The 14,398-nt window shown below is 43.7% G+C and overlaps 1 protein-coding gene across 1 annotated transcript in view; it reads right to left on the minus strand.

Annotated features, from left to right (window-relative positions):
• LOC126176470 (probable glutamate receptor) overlaps positions 1–14,398 on the minus strand; it is a 211,571-nt gene that overhangs the window by 38,814 nt on the left and 158,359 nt on the right. The window contains exon 7 of the mRNA XM_049923627.1: positions 3,772–3,983. Coding sequence (XP_049779584.1) covers positions 3,772–3,983 — 212 coding nt within the window. The remainder of the gene's footprint in view (positions 1–3,771; positions 3,984–14,398) is intronic.

Consider the following 14,398-nt stretch of genomic DNA (forward strand, 5'->3'; position numbering starts at 1 on the left):
GAATTCACACACACACACACACACACACACACACACACACACACACACACACACACACACACACACAAACATAAAATCACCATCATATTCAAAAGACAGGACGTAAACATAGCATACACAACAGACAGTTCCATCCAAAAATATACCCCAAAACTGACAGAAGACCTAGACAAGTACCAGAAAGCAGGTATATGTCAACTATAGTGTAAACTTTGTGATGGCAGATAGATATTTCAAACAGGCAGAACATTTGATGTCAGATGCAGAGAGCACATGAGAGCCTGGAAGTATGGGACAAACCTTTCCACATTTACAGAACATCTAAAGGAACACAATCACAAACCAACCTCTAGAGAAGAAGGCACGAAAAAACCTAGAATCAACAATAATCAAAGCCTTGAAACCCTGCAAGAAAATTACCACATACAGAAAAAAAGCAGAAAGGAAAACCCTGTTGAATGATCAAGTATGCATGACAAACGTAAACCAGAACTCATATCACCTACACACCAAACATTCTCTGACAGCTATTACACTGATACTCAACAAAGCAGAAAAAAACTGTGTTCAATGACCAAGTACGCTTGACAAACGTAAACCAGAATTCAAATCACCTGAACATCGAACCTTTCAACCACTCTCTGACAGCTCTTAAACTGATAAAAAAAGGTTCAAATCGCTCTGAGCACTATGCGGCTTAACTTCTGAGGTCATCAGTCGCCTAGAACTTAGAACTAATTAAACCTAACTAACCTAAGGACATCACACACATCCATGTCCGAGGCAGGATTCGAACCTGCGACCGGAGCGGTCGCTCGGCTCCAGACTGTAGCGCCTAGAACCGCACGGCCACTCCGGCCGGCAGGTTTCTACAACTCGCCTGCATAACCAAGCACACACACACACACACACACACACACACACACACACACAAATCGTACATGTACACTCTTTCTTTTTCTTACGCACACACCCACCCACCCACCCACCCACCCACTCACCCACCCACACACACACACACACACAGATGTGAACAGAACAGAAATGAATAAACATTAGTTTTCTGCATATACTTCGTCAGGCTGGCAACATGTACGTAAACAAGTAAAACTGGATGAGACATAAAGTGAACACACAGTAGTTACAACTTTAAATCACAGTTTTCGGTAAAATATCTACAACTAGTGAAAGAAGACTAATAGCGATCCACAGCAATAAGGGTAAACAATACGAAAATTGTGAATAAACAAGTTCGTAACATAAAAATGCTCTTATGTTTCGCAAGCGAAGTTATAGTACGACCTCCAGCATGTGACCAGATGAGAGGAATCGCAATTGTCAACCAAAAACGCGAAGAACTGTAAGTAATCATTTATTTACGTTAAAAAGTAAGATGTGAACTATTTCATAATCTCCAGATATCACATGTCGAAGCAAAACTGTATCATTCTAGATTATACCGAAGACGCCTTAAAGTAAAACGCGAATCCGCCTGGAAGAACTAAAATATATTGCAGTATGAAAAGGAGGTTTTTACTTACAAGAAATGACCACAATTTCCGAAAAATTGGACGTTTTATTCAAGACAAAAAGCTTCACAAATTGAGCGACTCAATAATACGTTGGACCACCTCTGGCCCTTCTACGAGTAGTCGTTCAGCTTGGCACTGATTGATAGAGTTGTTGGAAGTCCTCCTGAAGGATATCGTAAAAAATTCTGTCCAATTGGCGCATTAGATCATCAAAATTCCGAGATGGCTGAGGGCCCTGCCCATAATGTTCCAAACGTTCTCAATTGGGGAGAGATCTGGCAACCTTGATGATGTTTGGCGAACACCAAGTCAAGCAGTACAAACCCTCGCCAAGTACAGGCTGGCATTACCGAAATGTAAGAGGTAAGGGTGCTGCAAGGGCGTCGGGAATGACAACTGAAGGGGTCTTGCTGTGAAACGAAATGGCACCCTAGATCATCACTCCATGTTGTCGGGCCGAATGGCGGGCGATAGTCAAGTTGATATCCCACAGCCGTCTGAGGAGTCTCCAGACACGTCTTTGCTGGTCATCGGTGTTCAGTTCGAAACGGGACTCATCACTGAAGAAAATTCTACTCCAGTCAATGAGAGTCCAGGTCGAAGACGTGTGTGGAGATGCCCCGAACAGCGGTGAGACGCCAGCCTCACCATCGCCCGCCGCACAGCCCAACAACTGGCAGTGACAGTCTAGGGTGTCATTTCTTCTGTACAAAATATATTTCTTTAGACTGGAAAAGAAGTAATTATTGAGAATATTTCTCTTTAAGAACAGCGGTTTATTTTACTTAAAAATGAACATGAACAGTCACAACCGCAAGAATCTTCTTTCTTTAATGATGATATTGGTTTCGGTTTGTTTTAGACCATCTTCAGACGTGGCACTGAAATGTGCACATTAGAGGGATGTAATAATAGAGAAAATACATCTTACACAACAAGTAATAAAAGACGAAATTATACCATGATGGTAGACGGTGGTGGTGAACGGAGCAGGCGCTACGACTCCGCAAACGGTAATTGCTAAGCAGGCTCTCTCACCTTTTAACTTTCCCCTCCTTGAGGAAGTATATTGATGAGTTTGTAGCCTGTTGGCTTTTACTCCACAGTGCGTGTTGTGAGTGTGTGATTGTCTTTGACTGTTTTGGCTGTCTGTGTGTTGTGTTGGTGTTCTGGTGGTGTCTAGTACTTGCCTGTGGTTGGCGAGATGTTGGGTGTTTTAAGGATTAAGGATTGGTGTTAGGATTTGGGGATTTTTGGGATTTTTCTCTTTGACTTAGTCGTTGAAGATGGTCATGGTGCGTTTGTGCTTGTCACGGGACATGTCATACCGACCTAGGGATTGGATAAGGTTATTTCCAGATCTGGAAGAGCTCTCATAGAAAGCCCTTGCCAGATACTGGAATCTTTCTTTGAGGAGTGGGATTTCGGCAGCGGCGTGCAGATCGTCCGTGGGGAATCCCGTGGGTAGGTGCAGTGCCTTCCTGAGGGCGCGGTTCTGCAGCCTCTGGAGTTTGTCCAGGTGCTGCTTTGCCGCGTATCCCCAGACAGGCCACGCATACTCCATTAAATATCACAGATTGACTATGTATGTATAAATGATAACCTATCATAATCTGTTGTGAAAACCTCGTTAGCCATCTGTGGGGATTTATCGCAACTGGTAAATTGTATGGCAGCAAAGATAGCGGTTAAGCGAAGCTAATGGTTCCTTGGAGACGCCGTGGTCATATCGATATGCGCCATCAAGCAGAAGAGGATCTGAGAGCTGCAACATCGACTAGATACGTGCTGGCATGCAAGTCGACATGTGGAAATGCAGCAGTAGTGCCAGTGAAAATACTGCTTGACCGACGCCTTTATTTATCATCGAAGAGGTGTGAAGATGACAATGCGCAGACTCCGCAGGAGCCGATTTCAAAGTTGCGACAGCGATTAGTTGTTACCAACTATTGACATGCAAGTAAGATGACTGCCGTAATACATCTACATCCCTGTAATTCTATTGTGTGTACATATTTCAGTGGTAGGTCTGAAGAAGGTCTAAAACAGACCGAAACTGGCAACCTCATAAAAAAAGAAGATTCTTGCGTTTCTGATTACTCATGTTCATTTTTGAAACAAATTAAAAAAAAAAAAGAAAAGAAAACTGTTAGGTAATCCTTGGCTGTAATTTTCTCCTACAACGTAGTGATACCGTCACGATTAAATATTAGGAAAACTTGAAGGGCGGCCGTCGTACCTTGTGCGCAGATGATGCCGTAGACGTCCATGAAGGCGTCCGTGAGGGAGCAGCGGCAGTGGTGGTGCCTGAGGCGGCAGTTGAGGGCCAGCATGAGGGCGGAGCAGACGACGGTGGCGACGATGGCCAGCCACAGCCGCGCAGAGAACGGCACCAGGAACGACGCCAGGTCCGTGGACAGCGAGGGCAGCGCGCGGATGTACACCGAGTACCTGCCGCACACCACCGGCCGCCTTTATACGACGCAAACACTAGCGAAGCCCGCAGTTGCCGAATACTGGGCGACAATTACTGAACTGTATGCAATAAAAGTGTCATAACTTCTGAACGCTTTGCTTTAGGACAGGGCTTAACAACTGGCCGGTTTTGAGCGCGAGTACTCGCGTCTGCTCAGGCATCTGCTCGCGAGCAGGTGCAAGGTCGCGGAGTAGGGAGGGAGGGGAGGGAGGGGAAATGCGCGCGCACGTTTGAATGTGATCTCGCGTTCTTAGCAGATTTAACTAGCCATCTGTATGCTTTGAACATTTTACTACAAGGTAAAGATCTGCTAATTACGCATTTCATAGATCGAATACGAGCTTTTAAAATGAAATTGACACTTTGGGTGAGTCAGCTGGAAACAGGAAACCTAGCTCATTTTCCTAAATTATCATCCATGCAAGATGTTCACAAAGACTGTGAACGTTATTCACGTAGTTTAGTTGATCAGCGCTTTCAAGATCTGACAGCACTAGACAGTGATTTTGATCTGTTCTCTCCATATTCAGCGAATATTTAAGAGATTCGTCCTGAGCTGCAGCAAGAAATTATTGACCTGCAGTTTGACAGAGAATACAGAGACAAATTTCAGAACAAGAAAAACATTTTGGAATTCTACAGACACTTCCCTCAGGATAGATTTCCCCGTTTGCACAAACTGGCGGCTACAATAATATCAATGTTCGGTTCCACGTATGTTTGTGAACAACTGTTCTCTGCAATGAAATGTAACAAGACGCGCCTGAGAAACGCATTGTCTGATCGAAATTTAAACTGCACGCTGCGCCTAAAATGCACAAGAACAATTACTCCGAATATAGACGCAATTGTAAAGGGCGAAAAGTACAAGATAACCGAGAATCCCACACTTCAGTGACACCTTTTATTGTGTAACAGTTCACAAATTAATGCGAATGTAAAGGCATACACTAAGCTAATAAAATTATGTGGCATGTGTACATTTTCCTTTATTTGTTTCATTTGTCGCAGTAATAATTCGTGAGTGATATCCCTGCAGGTGGCCGCGGATTTACAATCGCACCAAAAAGTATTGGCACACGTGCGTATTTATCGTTGCTGGTTACAAACGCCGCACTTTCCGGTACACAGTACATGTACGTGCTACCTCACATACCAGACATTACAATTCTGCCCATAGTGCCTACCATTAACAAAGAAATGCAGTGTTATGGGCAAACACGTATCTCCTCTGCACACAAAAAGTATTGGCACAGAGCATGGCATCTCGGTATATTGCTGGGTTTTCAGGTACCGGAACGCCATCTGCTGACACATTAGACACTGCGTGTTGTTGACGGCCCGGTCGCCAGTATGTTGCTGTAGTGCGCGATAGTGGTCAGCATGGGGCCGAAGAAGAAGGAACATTCAGTGGCGTTGCGTGAGAGAGTGGTATTGCTCCATTCACAAGGGAGAAGCTATCGACAAATCGGAGCAGAGGTGTCTGTGAGCTACACCACGGTAAGAGCCATCATTCAGAAATATAAAGAGACTGGAACAACAGTGAATAAGTGTCGTCCTGGACGTCCAAAAGTGCTTACAACCCGAGAGCGTCGCCATATCATCGCACTTGCTCGGAAGGAACCTGCTACAAGTGCAGCAACTATTGCTGAGATTGTTCAGACAACGTCCGACAAGACGGTTAGTGTTCAGACTATACGAAATGTGTTGAATGAGGCTGACATGCATGGACGTTCTCCCAGGAAGAAGCCATACATTTCGGAAATTAACCGGCAGAAACGCCTGCAGTTTGCCAAGGACTACATCAGCAAGCCGATGGAGTTTTGGAACACTGTGATATTTAGCGACGAATCGAAGTTCAATGTGTTCGGATTTGATGCAAGAAAGAAAATTTGGCGCAAGCCGAATACGCACCTCGACATCAAACACATGCATCCCACAGTCAAACACGGTGGGGGCGGTATCATGGTCTGGGGCTGTATGGCGGCTTCCGGCGTTGGAAATCTAGCTGTAATTCACGGCACAATGGATCATATGAGATACATTGACGTGTTGCGAGGTAATTTACACGCTAGTGCACAGAAATTGGGCCTTACTGGGGTGTTTCAGTTCCAGCAAGACAACGACCCAAAACATACCGCCATGAAAACCCGGGAGTGGTTACTGTACAATGCCCCCAGAAGGGTTCTAACACCACCTCAGAGCCCTGATTTGAACCCCATTGAGAACCTGTGGGCTCATCTTGACACACAAGTCAGAAAAAGGCGTCCGTCCGGTAAAAACGACTTGGAGAAAGTGCTCCTGGAGGAATGGTCGAAAATTACCCCTGATATCACCCGGAATTTAATACAAAGCATTCCTAGGCGTTTACGTGCTGTTATAGATGCTAAAGGGATGCACACTAGCTATTAGATGGTGAACATCAATGAAGAAAACGAACACACTGTCCGATTCATATGCGTGTGCCAATACTTTTTTGGGTGCAGAAGAGCGATGTTTTTTTTCATGACACTGTATGTTACTTTAAGGACAGGTGATTTTGACATATTTGTAAACTATGTAATGTAAGGTGTCACATGTATGGGTTCTGTTCTGAAATATATGTTTCGTTTAACCTACAACCACTAAAATGTAACTGTGCCAATACTTTTTGGTGCGATTGTATATTGACTGGCGGCAGCTGTTGTGTGTCCCACCTGACTTTCCCCACTCTCCGCTCTGGTCCGGCAGTGGGGGTAGCCTGCTCGCGCTGCTCCGTGCTCGCGCCTTGCTGCTCACAGCTTGCTCCGCGAGCACGTATGTTGTGAAGCCCTGCTTTAGGACGTTCAAACTGCCCTGTTGGCCGTGGAGCATGATGGGTACGAGTATGCGCACGCGCACTCGCCTTGTTGTTGTCGGCTATTTGCACGTGAAAATGCCACAGTACACCGTGCCTGAGCGTATAGCGCTTGTGAAGGCCCGCTATGCGAGCAATAACAGTCCAACTGCGGCTCAAAGGAAGTTTGCGACCGAGTTCAAGCTGAACACAACCCGTCCAAGTGTACTAACAATCAAGAATTTGATTCGCTAGTTGGAGAGAACGGGTAATCTTCGTGATGACAATGCTGGCAAGGGTGAAAACTCCTGAAAACCTCGAGAAGACACGTGCTGTGTTTCAGTCAGCCCCAGGAAATGGATCAGACGAGATTGACAACAGGTGGGAATCAACCGGCAGACACTGCAAGAAATTGCTGTTGAAGACCTGCTTCTCTTCCCATACAAAATTCAAACCCATCAGCCATACCCATTAAGCCTCAGGGCCATGAAACAGCGGTTGCGTTTTGCCAACACTTTTGCCAAAGAATTGACGAACAGGACTTTGATGTGAATATGGTTTGGTTTAGCGACGAAGCCCACTTTCATTTGAATAGGTTCGTCGATAAGTAAACTGACGTATTTGGGAGACTAGGAATCCGCAGTCTCTTCACCCTCAACGGGTGACTGAGCTTTTGCAATGTCCAGTCACGGAATAATTGGTGCGATATTCCTTGATGGCATGGTGACTACCGAACAGTGCGTGAATGTTTTGGTAGATGGTTTTCTCCCCATTATCCAAAGTGACCTTTATTTCGGCAAGATTTGGTTCATGCGAGACGGAGCTCGATCCCATCGACGCAGGAGAGTGTTTCATGACCTGGAGAAGAACTTTGGGGACCACATTCTGACTGGGGTACCCAGAGCCCACTGGCATGGGCCTCGATTGGTCGCCATATTCTCCAGATCTGAACACGTGCGACACCTTTTTGTGGTGCTGTCTTAAAGGCAAGGTGTACAACAATAACCCCAAAACCATTGCTGGGCTGAAAACAGCCATTCAGGAGGTCATCGATAGCATCGATGTTGCGACACTTCAACGGATCTTGCAGAATTTCGCTATTCGTCTCCGCCACATTATCGCTAATGATGGTAGTAATATCGAATATGTCATAACCTAAATCTGTAGTGACGTTTACACGTTAAATGGGTAGTGCACATGCAATAGTTTGTAACTAATTTACGTTTTTTTTTTCAAATAGTTCAATAATTGTCGCCCTGTGTGTATGGGAATCGCATGTACGTCCTTATCTGCTTCTCAGCCCTCTCTCTATCCATCTCCTCGTACCCCTTCTCTTTGTCCATCTGCTCCTCTGACCTCTCTGCCCATCACTTCCTCCCCTCTTTCTCTGTCCACCTCCTCCTCCCTCCCCTCTGTCCACCTCCTATTCCCGCTCTCCCTGACATTGAGCCTTCTTTATTGGTACTGCAAACGAAACCTTGATTGGGAACTGAACTTGCTCAAAACGAATGGCTATATAGATTGGGACCATTGATATAAAGGATTTGAGACAGACCTCTCCAGCTGATGCGTCTGTTAGCACAGAAAAATTAGCCCGAATGAAGGCCGCGCCGGCCAATAAATACGCACAAGCTGGAAATAATTTTATTCGACACTAGGCGTCCCAAAAAATAGTTAAATGAGTTTGCGACAGTTTTTTATCAGCTTTTGAGGGTCTAATTTTTTTCAGTTATTCGTTACAGAAAATTACCGATACACTAAAAGGAAGGGGCCTAAAATTTAGCGTAGAGTGATCTACTTAGAAGATAAAATCAATTCAGCCGTTTAACAAGAGTCGACCGTCAAAGATCGGCAGTTTTTAACAACTCGTCAGAAAAGTGACTTATGTGCGTGTTCCAACGTCTGTACCTCGAAAACCACTACTGAAAAAAATGGTTCAAATGGCTCTAAGCACTATGGGACTTAACATCTGAGGTCATCAGTCCCCTAGACTTAGAGCTACTTAAACCTAACTAAGGACATCACACATATCCATGTCCGAGTCCCGCGACCGTAGCAGCAGCGCGGTCCCAGACTGAAGCGCCTAGAACCGCTCGGCCGGCAAACCACTGCTCCAAATGTCAAGGGTCATTCTTGAAAGTTGTAGAGCATATAATTCTGCGTAAAAAGAGCTCCTAAATTATAAAATTAACTATTACTTGGGATTACTAACGTCGATTAAAATTATTTCCAGCTTGTGTGTATTTATTGGCCACCAAAATTCTAATTTGCCTACACTATGTGGTGAAAGTAGCTCCAATGACAATATGTCGGATAGATTTTATATACTAGCTGGTAGGATTACAAAAATTTTTGTTTAAAGCTGTGCTCAAGGAGAAAGAATATCTGCGAGAAAGAAAACGAAATCACATAGTTTCAGAGGACAGCACAGCTCAAAGTTTTTCTCTCGCAATCGGTTTTAATGGAAAACCTCTATTGTTTTTTTATAGTATTCTGTAAAAGTTGAAATAAATCAGGTAAGAACTTTTCCAAATCTTTGCTTATAACGGTTTCATATTTATATAATTTACGTATTTATATATTACAAAATACGTAGCCTATAAGCGTCCAAATGTTTGTTAGAGAATCATGTAAAAAATTAAAAATTTAAAGTAAATCGGTATATGTAACCTATATTTAAAAAGTGTGTAGCCTATGTCCGTCCGAAGTTAAGTAGACTGTAGTATAAAAAATCTTATATATATCAAAAATGCAGCAAGTGTCCATCAGAACTTCTATTAGAACATTAAGTAAAAATCTGAAGTAAATCGGCCAAGAACTTTGCTAACATCATTTCCATTTACAAAAAATTGTAGCCTATGTCTGTCTGAATGTTTACTAGAGTCTCGTGTAGGAATATGAAGTAAACTTATCTAGATTTTTGGTAACAACGTTAAACATCTTGTATTTATGTAGTAATATAGATTTCAGTGATAGCAATCGAGTTTTATAGAGGACGTTCGTACCTGGCCGTAGCCGAGATGGCCGAGGCACGCTGGAGCTGTGGGTTTCGACTAAGAGTTATCCAGCTAGAATTCTGATGATGAAAGGGATCTTTATCAGTTGAAGTTTGCTTAAAAAATAACCAGACTGATTTTTTAACGTACAAACAGTGCGGGCATCAAGGTCAGACCCTACACTGCCGAGTCAGGTGAGATCTCCCCTCTCTATTTCTACATTCTACATTTATACTCCGCAAGCCACCCAACGCTACCCGTTCACGAATTTACCCGTCAGTCGGACCGTGGCCTTCGTTTGTGTCAGATCGCATATTCGCAGCCCGTCGAGAAAACGTTTAATGTTTTGAAAGAGCGAGGGATTATTCTATAAATTTTAGTTAAACTTGGAAAGTCCAGCACAGAAGCCCATTATTTGTTGAAAGAAGTGTACGATAATGAATGTCTTTCACGAACTCAAGTTTTTATGTAGTTTAAGCGGATGTAACAGGCATGAGGAAAGACTGAAGATGACTCACGTCCAGGGCGACTCTCAACATCAACGGATGAAGACATTGGAAAACTGGAGATTTACCCGGAAAGACCATCGACTGAGTATTTGTGCGGCCGTGGATATTGTAAGGATCGACAAAGAAAAACTTTGGCATATTTTATATGCACATTTTTAACTGAAGAAAATTTGTTCAAAAATGGTGCCGAAGAACATGTACAAGAGAACACTGGTTGTCAAGTCGTTTCCGACTAAGCATGGGATCCCTGTGGTGGAACATCCACCGGATCCACCTGATATTGTTCCGTGCTATTTTTTTCTGTGGCCAAAACTGAAACCTGGGCTGAAAGGGACAAGATAAGAGACATTTGAAGCCATGTAAGAAAAAGCGATCGAGAACTTGGACACGCTTCCAGAAGATAACTTCAAATACTGACTTGAGCAATGGAAAATTCCCGAGGATCGGTTAAAGATCGTATAGGGGAGTATTTCGAATGGGATGAAGTAAAAATCGTGAAGCATAAAAAATAAAGAATGTTATATTCCTAATACGGATGTGTTTTAGCCAGACCTCGTATCTACAGGGAGTCGGAGAAGTCCCATTCCCCTCTCGATTTTGTACAGTCGCATAAATAAATGTTGTAGTTCTTTTATTGACATCCCTTGCTGTGAAATTGACGAAAAGCATCGTTTTCAGCTTTGCATTGTTCTAGTTGTGAAGTCATGGCTGGTTTGAGTGGACGAGTTCCACTCTTAAGGACAGAATAGTACTATGGACGTGAGTGAATGAATGCAGACAAAACTGGCCAAATAGTGGCAGAGATAATAATGAATGTGTTTAGAGATCGCTTTGGCAAAGCCGCGACTCGTAGAGCAAGACTGCTTGAATGCAAGAAACGTATTTATGTTTTAGGCAGTATTAAACACACCGAAACTCAAAGATAGTTCACACAGGAGAATGTGGATTTCTGGTCTAAGAAAAATACCCAATGCGTGCAAGAGTTGGAAAGGAACCTCCGTCATGGCTCTTGGTTCAAATGGCTCTGAGCACTATGGGACTTAACTTCTAAGGTCATCAGTCGCCTAGAACTTAGAACTACTTAAACCTAAGGACATCACATACATCCATGCCCGAGGCAGGATTCGAACCTGCGACCGTCGCGGTCGCGCGGTTCCAGACTGTAGCGCCTAGAACCTCTCGGCCACTATCATGTTATGATATGTGAAGGGATCTCGTCACGATACCTGCTCGGGGCATTTCTTATGTGCATTTGAATAGAAATTCTTATTTGGACAGGTTGCATCTGCGTTTAATACTTAAGCACGAAGAAAAGAGAATCATGGATCATGTGAGGTTATAGGAGGATGGAGCTCCAACGCACTTGGCTGTTTAGTTACGTGAGTTCCTTGAAGAATAATTTCGAGGTCACCGTACTGGGCGTGGCTCAGCGGTATCTCCAGCGCCAATGAAATGGCCACCATGAAACTCAGACTTTACCACACCGGACAGCTCATTGTGGGCAATATCAAGTCCCATATGGGCCAAAGTCGGTACAAGACTAACTGCGCACACGTGTTCAGAAAAAGTGTTGAGGAGTCCTTTTGAAGCATAACTCCTGAGATGCTCCTCAAGATGTGAATGAAGGGGAGTGGGGTGGGGGTGGCGGTGGTTGGGGGGGGGGGGAGGGATGGAGGCACACGATGCTACACGATCAGGTCTGTTGGATTCGTAGTTTTCACATGTAAGTACAGGGATAAAGGAACTTCACGGGTACACTGCATTTGGCAGGCGAGATGAAGATAAGAGATGGCGCTCAGTTAAGCCTACTAATCAGTAAATGGTGTTTCGATGTTGCGTGTCAGATATAAACCATCTGTGTTTTGTCTCGTGGAGTGAGGACACGCTTCAACTTCTTGAGACCTATTCTTAACAACATCATTAAGGCTGCAGCTTCTGCTAGATGGTTTGCGACGCGAGAGTGGTGGTAGTCTGTCACGATTCAAAATAAGAGGGGTATCACGAAGTGGTAACCGTACTAGCGCTAGTACAGAAACGGTATTTATGATTACACTTACAGCTGGATTTTGTATATATTTAGCCGGCCGGAGTGGCCGAGCGGTTCTAGGCGCTACAGTCTGAAACCGCGCGACTGCGACGGTCGCAGGTTCGAATCCTGCCTCGGGCATGGATGTGTGTAATGTCCTTAGGTTAGTTAGGTTTAATTAGTTCTAAGTTCTAGGGGACTGATGACCTCAGAAGTTAAGTCGCATAGTGCTCAGGACTATTTGAACCATTTTTGTATATATTTATAGAAATATTTGTTGACGCATGAGTCTTGAAGCACTGTCAAGTTATAGTCCCTCAATAAGTGAGGTAGCCGGCGTAAGCAACGCTTAAGAAGTGTGGAAATGAAATGAAGCGCAGCACCTCACACAAAGAATTCTCATATTATTACGGCGAGAATTAGTGAGCTGAGCAAGAGTTAATAACTATTAATATTGTCAACGACGTCCTTGTCTGTTGTCTGAGAGTGGTACCAAGCCGTAACTCGTGTTGAACAGACTTTTTGTTAAGACATTACTAGAAGTAGCTGTGCGTATGCAGTAGTGTGCGATATATGGTGAATAAAGAGATAAAATGTCGTTTTCAGTTCTAAACTCGCCCTGTGTTAATTGAGTGAACTTTACCGTAAGGGAAAAGTAATATTCAAAAACTTATGCTTGAAAGTTTCTTTATGTTTTTTTGATTAGTCGCCAAGTGGTGGAAGCGCTTGGTATTTTTTGTGATACGAGGAAGGTATATTTGACTGAAAGTTCAGTTCTCCAGGTCCCGTATGTTTTACTGAAATAAATTTAACACTATGTTACTGAAATGAACTTGCTCTGTGCGTTTTAATTTAGTAGTATTCAATAATCTTCGACTCGTTAATTGCAAGTTAGATTAAAAATAAAAAGAGAAAGCGGATATCTAATGAAGCTGTAGAATCGCAGTTAGAAGAGGTTAATGTATTTAAAAGAAAAAAATATTTAAAAAGTGACGTTTCCCATAATAATGCTAAGATTTGAGCTAGGACTTTCTGAAACTAGCTTCAATATATGGTGAGGAAGAAATACGAGGGTTGTCCAGAACGTAAGTTTCGATCGGTCGCGAAATGGAAACCACAGTGAAAACCAGTAACGTTTTATTTGCAACAGTTAGGTACACCTTCCATCTACTTCTCTACATAGTCGCCGCTCCAACTTCGAGTTTTGCCATAGTGTTGCATCAACTTTCCAATATCCTCGTCATAGAAAGCAGCCGCCTGTGCTTACGGCCAGTTATCTGCGCTGGTCTGCAGCTCGTTGTCTGTGGAAAAATTTTGTCTTCATAGCCAGCGGTTCCTGTAAGCAGATATGAGGCTCAGGGGCAGCCAATTACGGACTGTATTATGGCTGATCAAACACTTATCATCGGAAACGCTGCAGGAGCGTCTTCATTGCCCCTGCAGTGTGCGGCCGAGAACTGGCATGAAGAAGGAAATTCTCGACAGTTCTGTTATGTGGGCTGCATGACACAGGCGAAATCTCTAACCAGGCCCTCATACTTGGCGGGAAACGCTATTCCCTACGCATCTTTTCGTGCTCGCTGTTCACTCAAAACTGAAAAGAGCGACGCGACACGATCGACGGGCATACTAGAGACACTGCCCGACATATTTGTGCAAAGCTTTACCGGATATTCCCAGTGGTTTCCATTTCGCGACCGATCGGAACTTACTTCCTGGACAACCCTCGTATTATGTCGTTGACTAACAAAATATGGCAGTTCTTAAGCAATGTTCTGGCACCTACAAATCAGTTTCCCTATTACATCTTGATTCAAGAGAATAGGGTAGTCTATGATGACAACGTTTAATACACTACTGGCCATTAAAATTGCTACTCCACGAAGATGACGTGCTACAGACGCGAAATTTAACCGACAGGAAGAAGATGCTGTGATATGCAACTGATTATCTTTTCAGAGCATTCACACAAGGTTGGCGCCAGTGGCGACACCTACAACGTGCTGACATGAGGAAAGTTTCCATCCGATTTCTCATACAAAAA

This window comes from Schistocerca cancellata, chromosome 3, assembly GCF_023864275.1.
Source record: "Schistocerca cancellata isolate TAMUIC-IGC-003103 chromosome 3, iqSchCanc2.1, whole genome shotgun sequence".
In the NCBI taxonomy this organism is placed as follows: domain Eukaryota; kingdom Metazoa; phylum Arthropoda; class Insecta; order Orthoptera; family Acrididae; genus Schistocerca; species Schistocerca cancellata.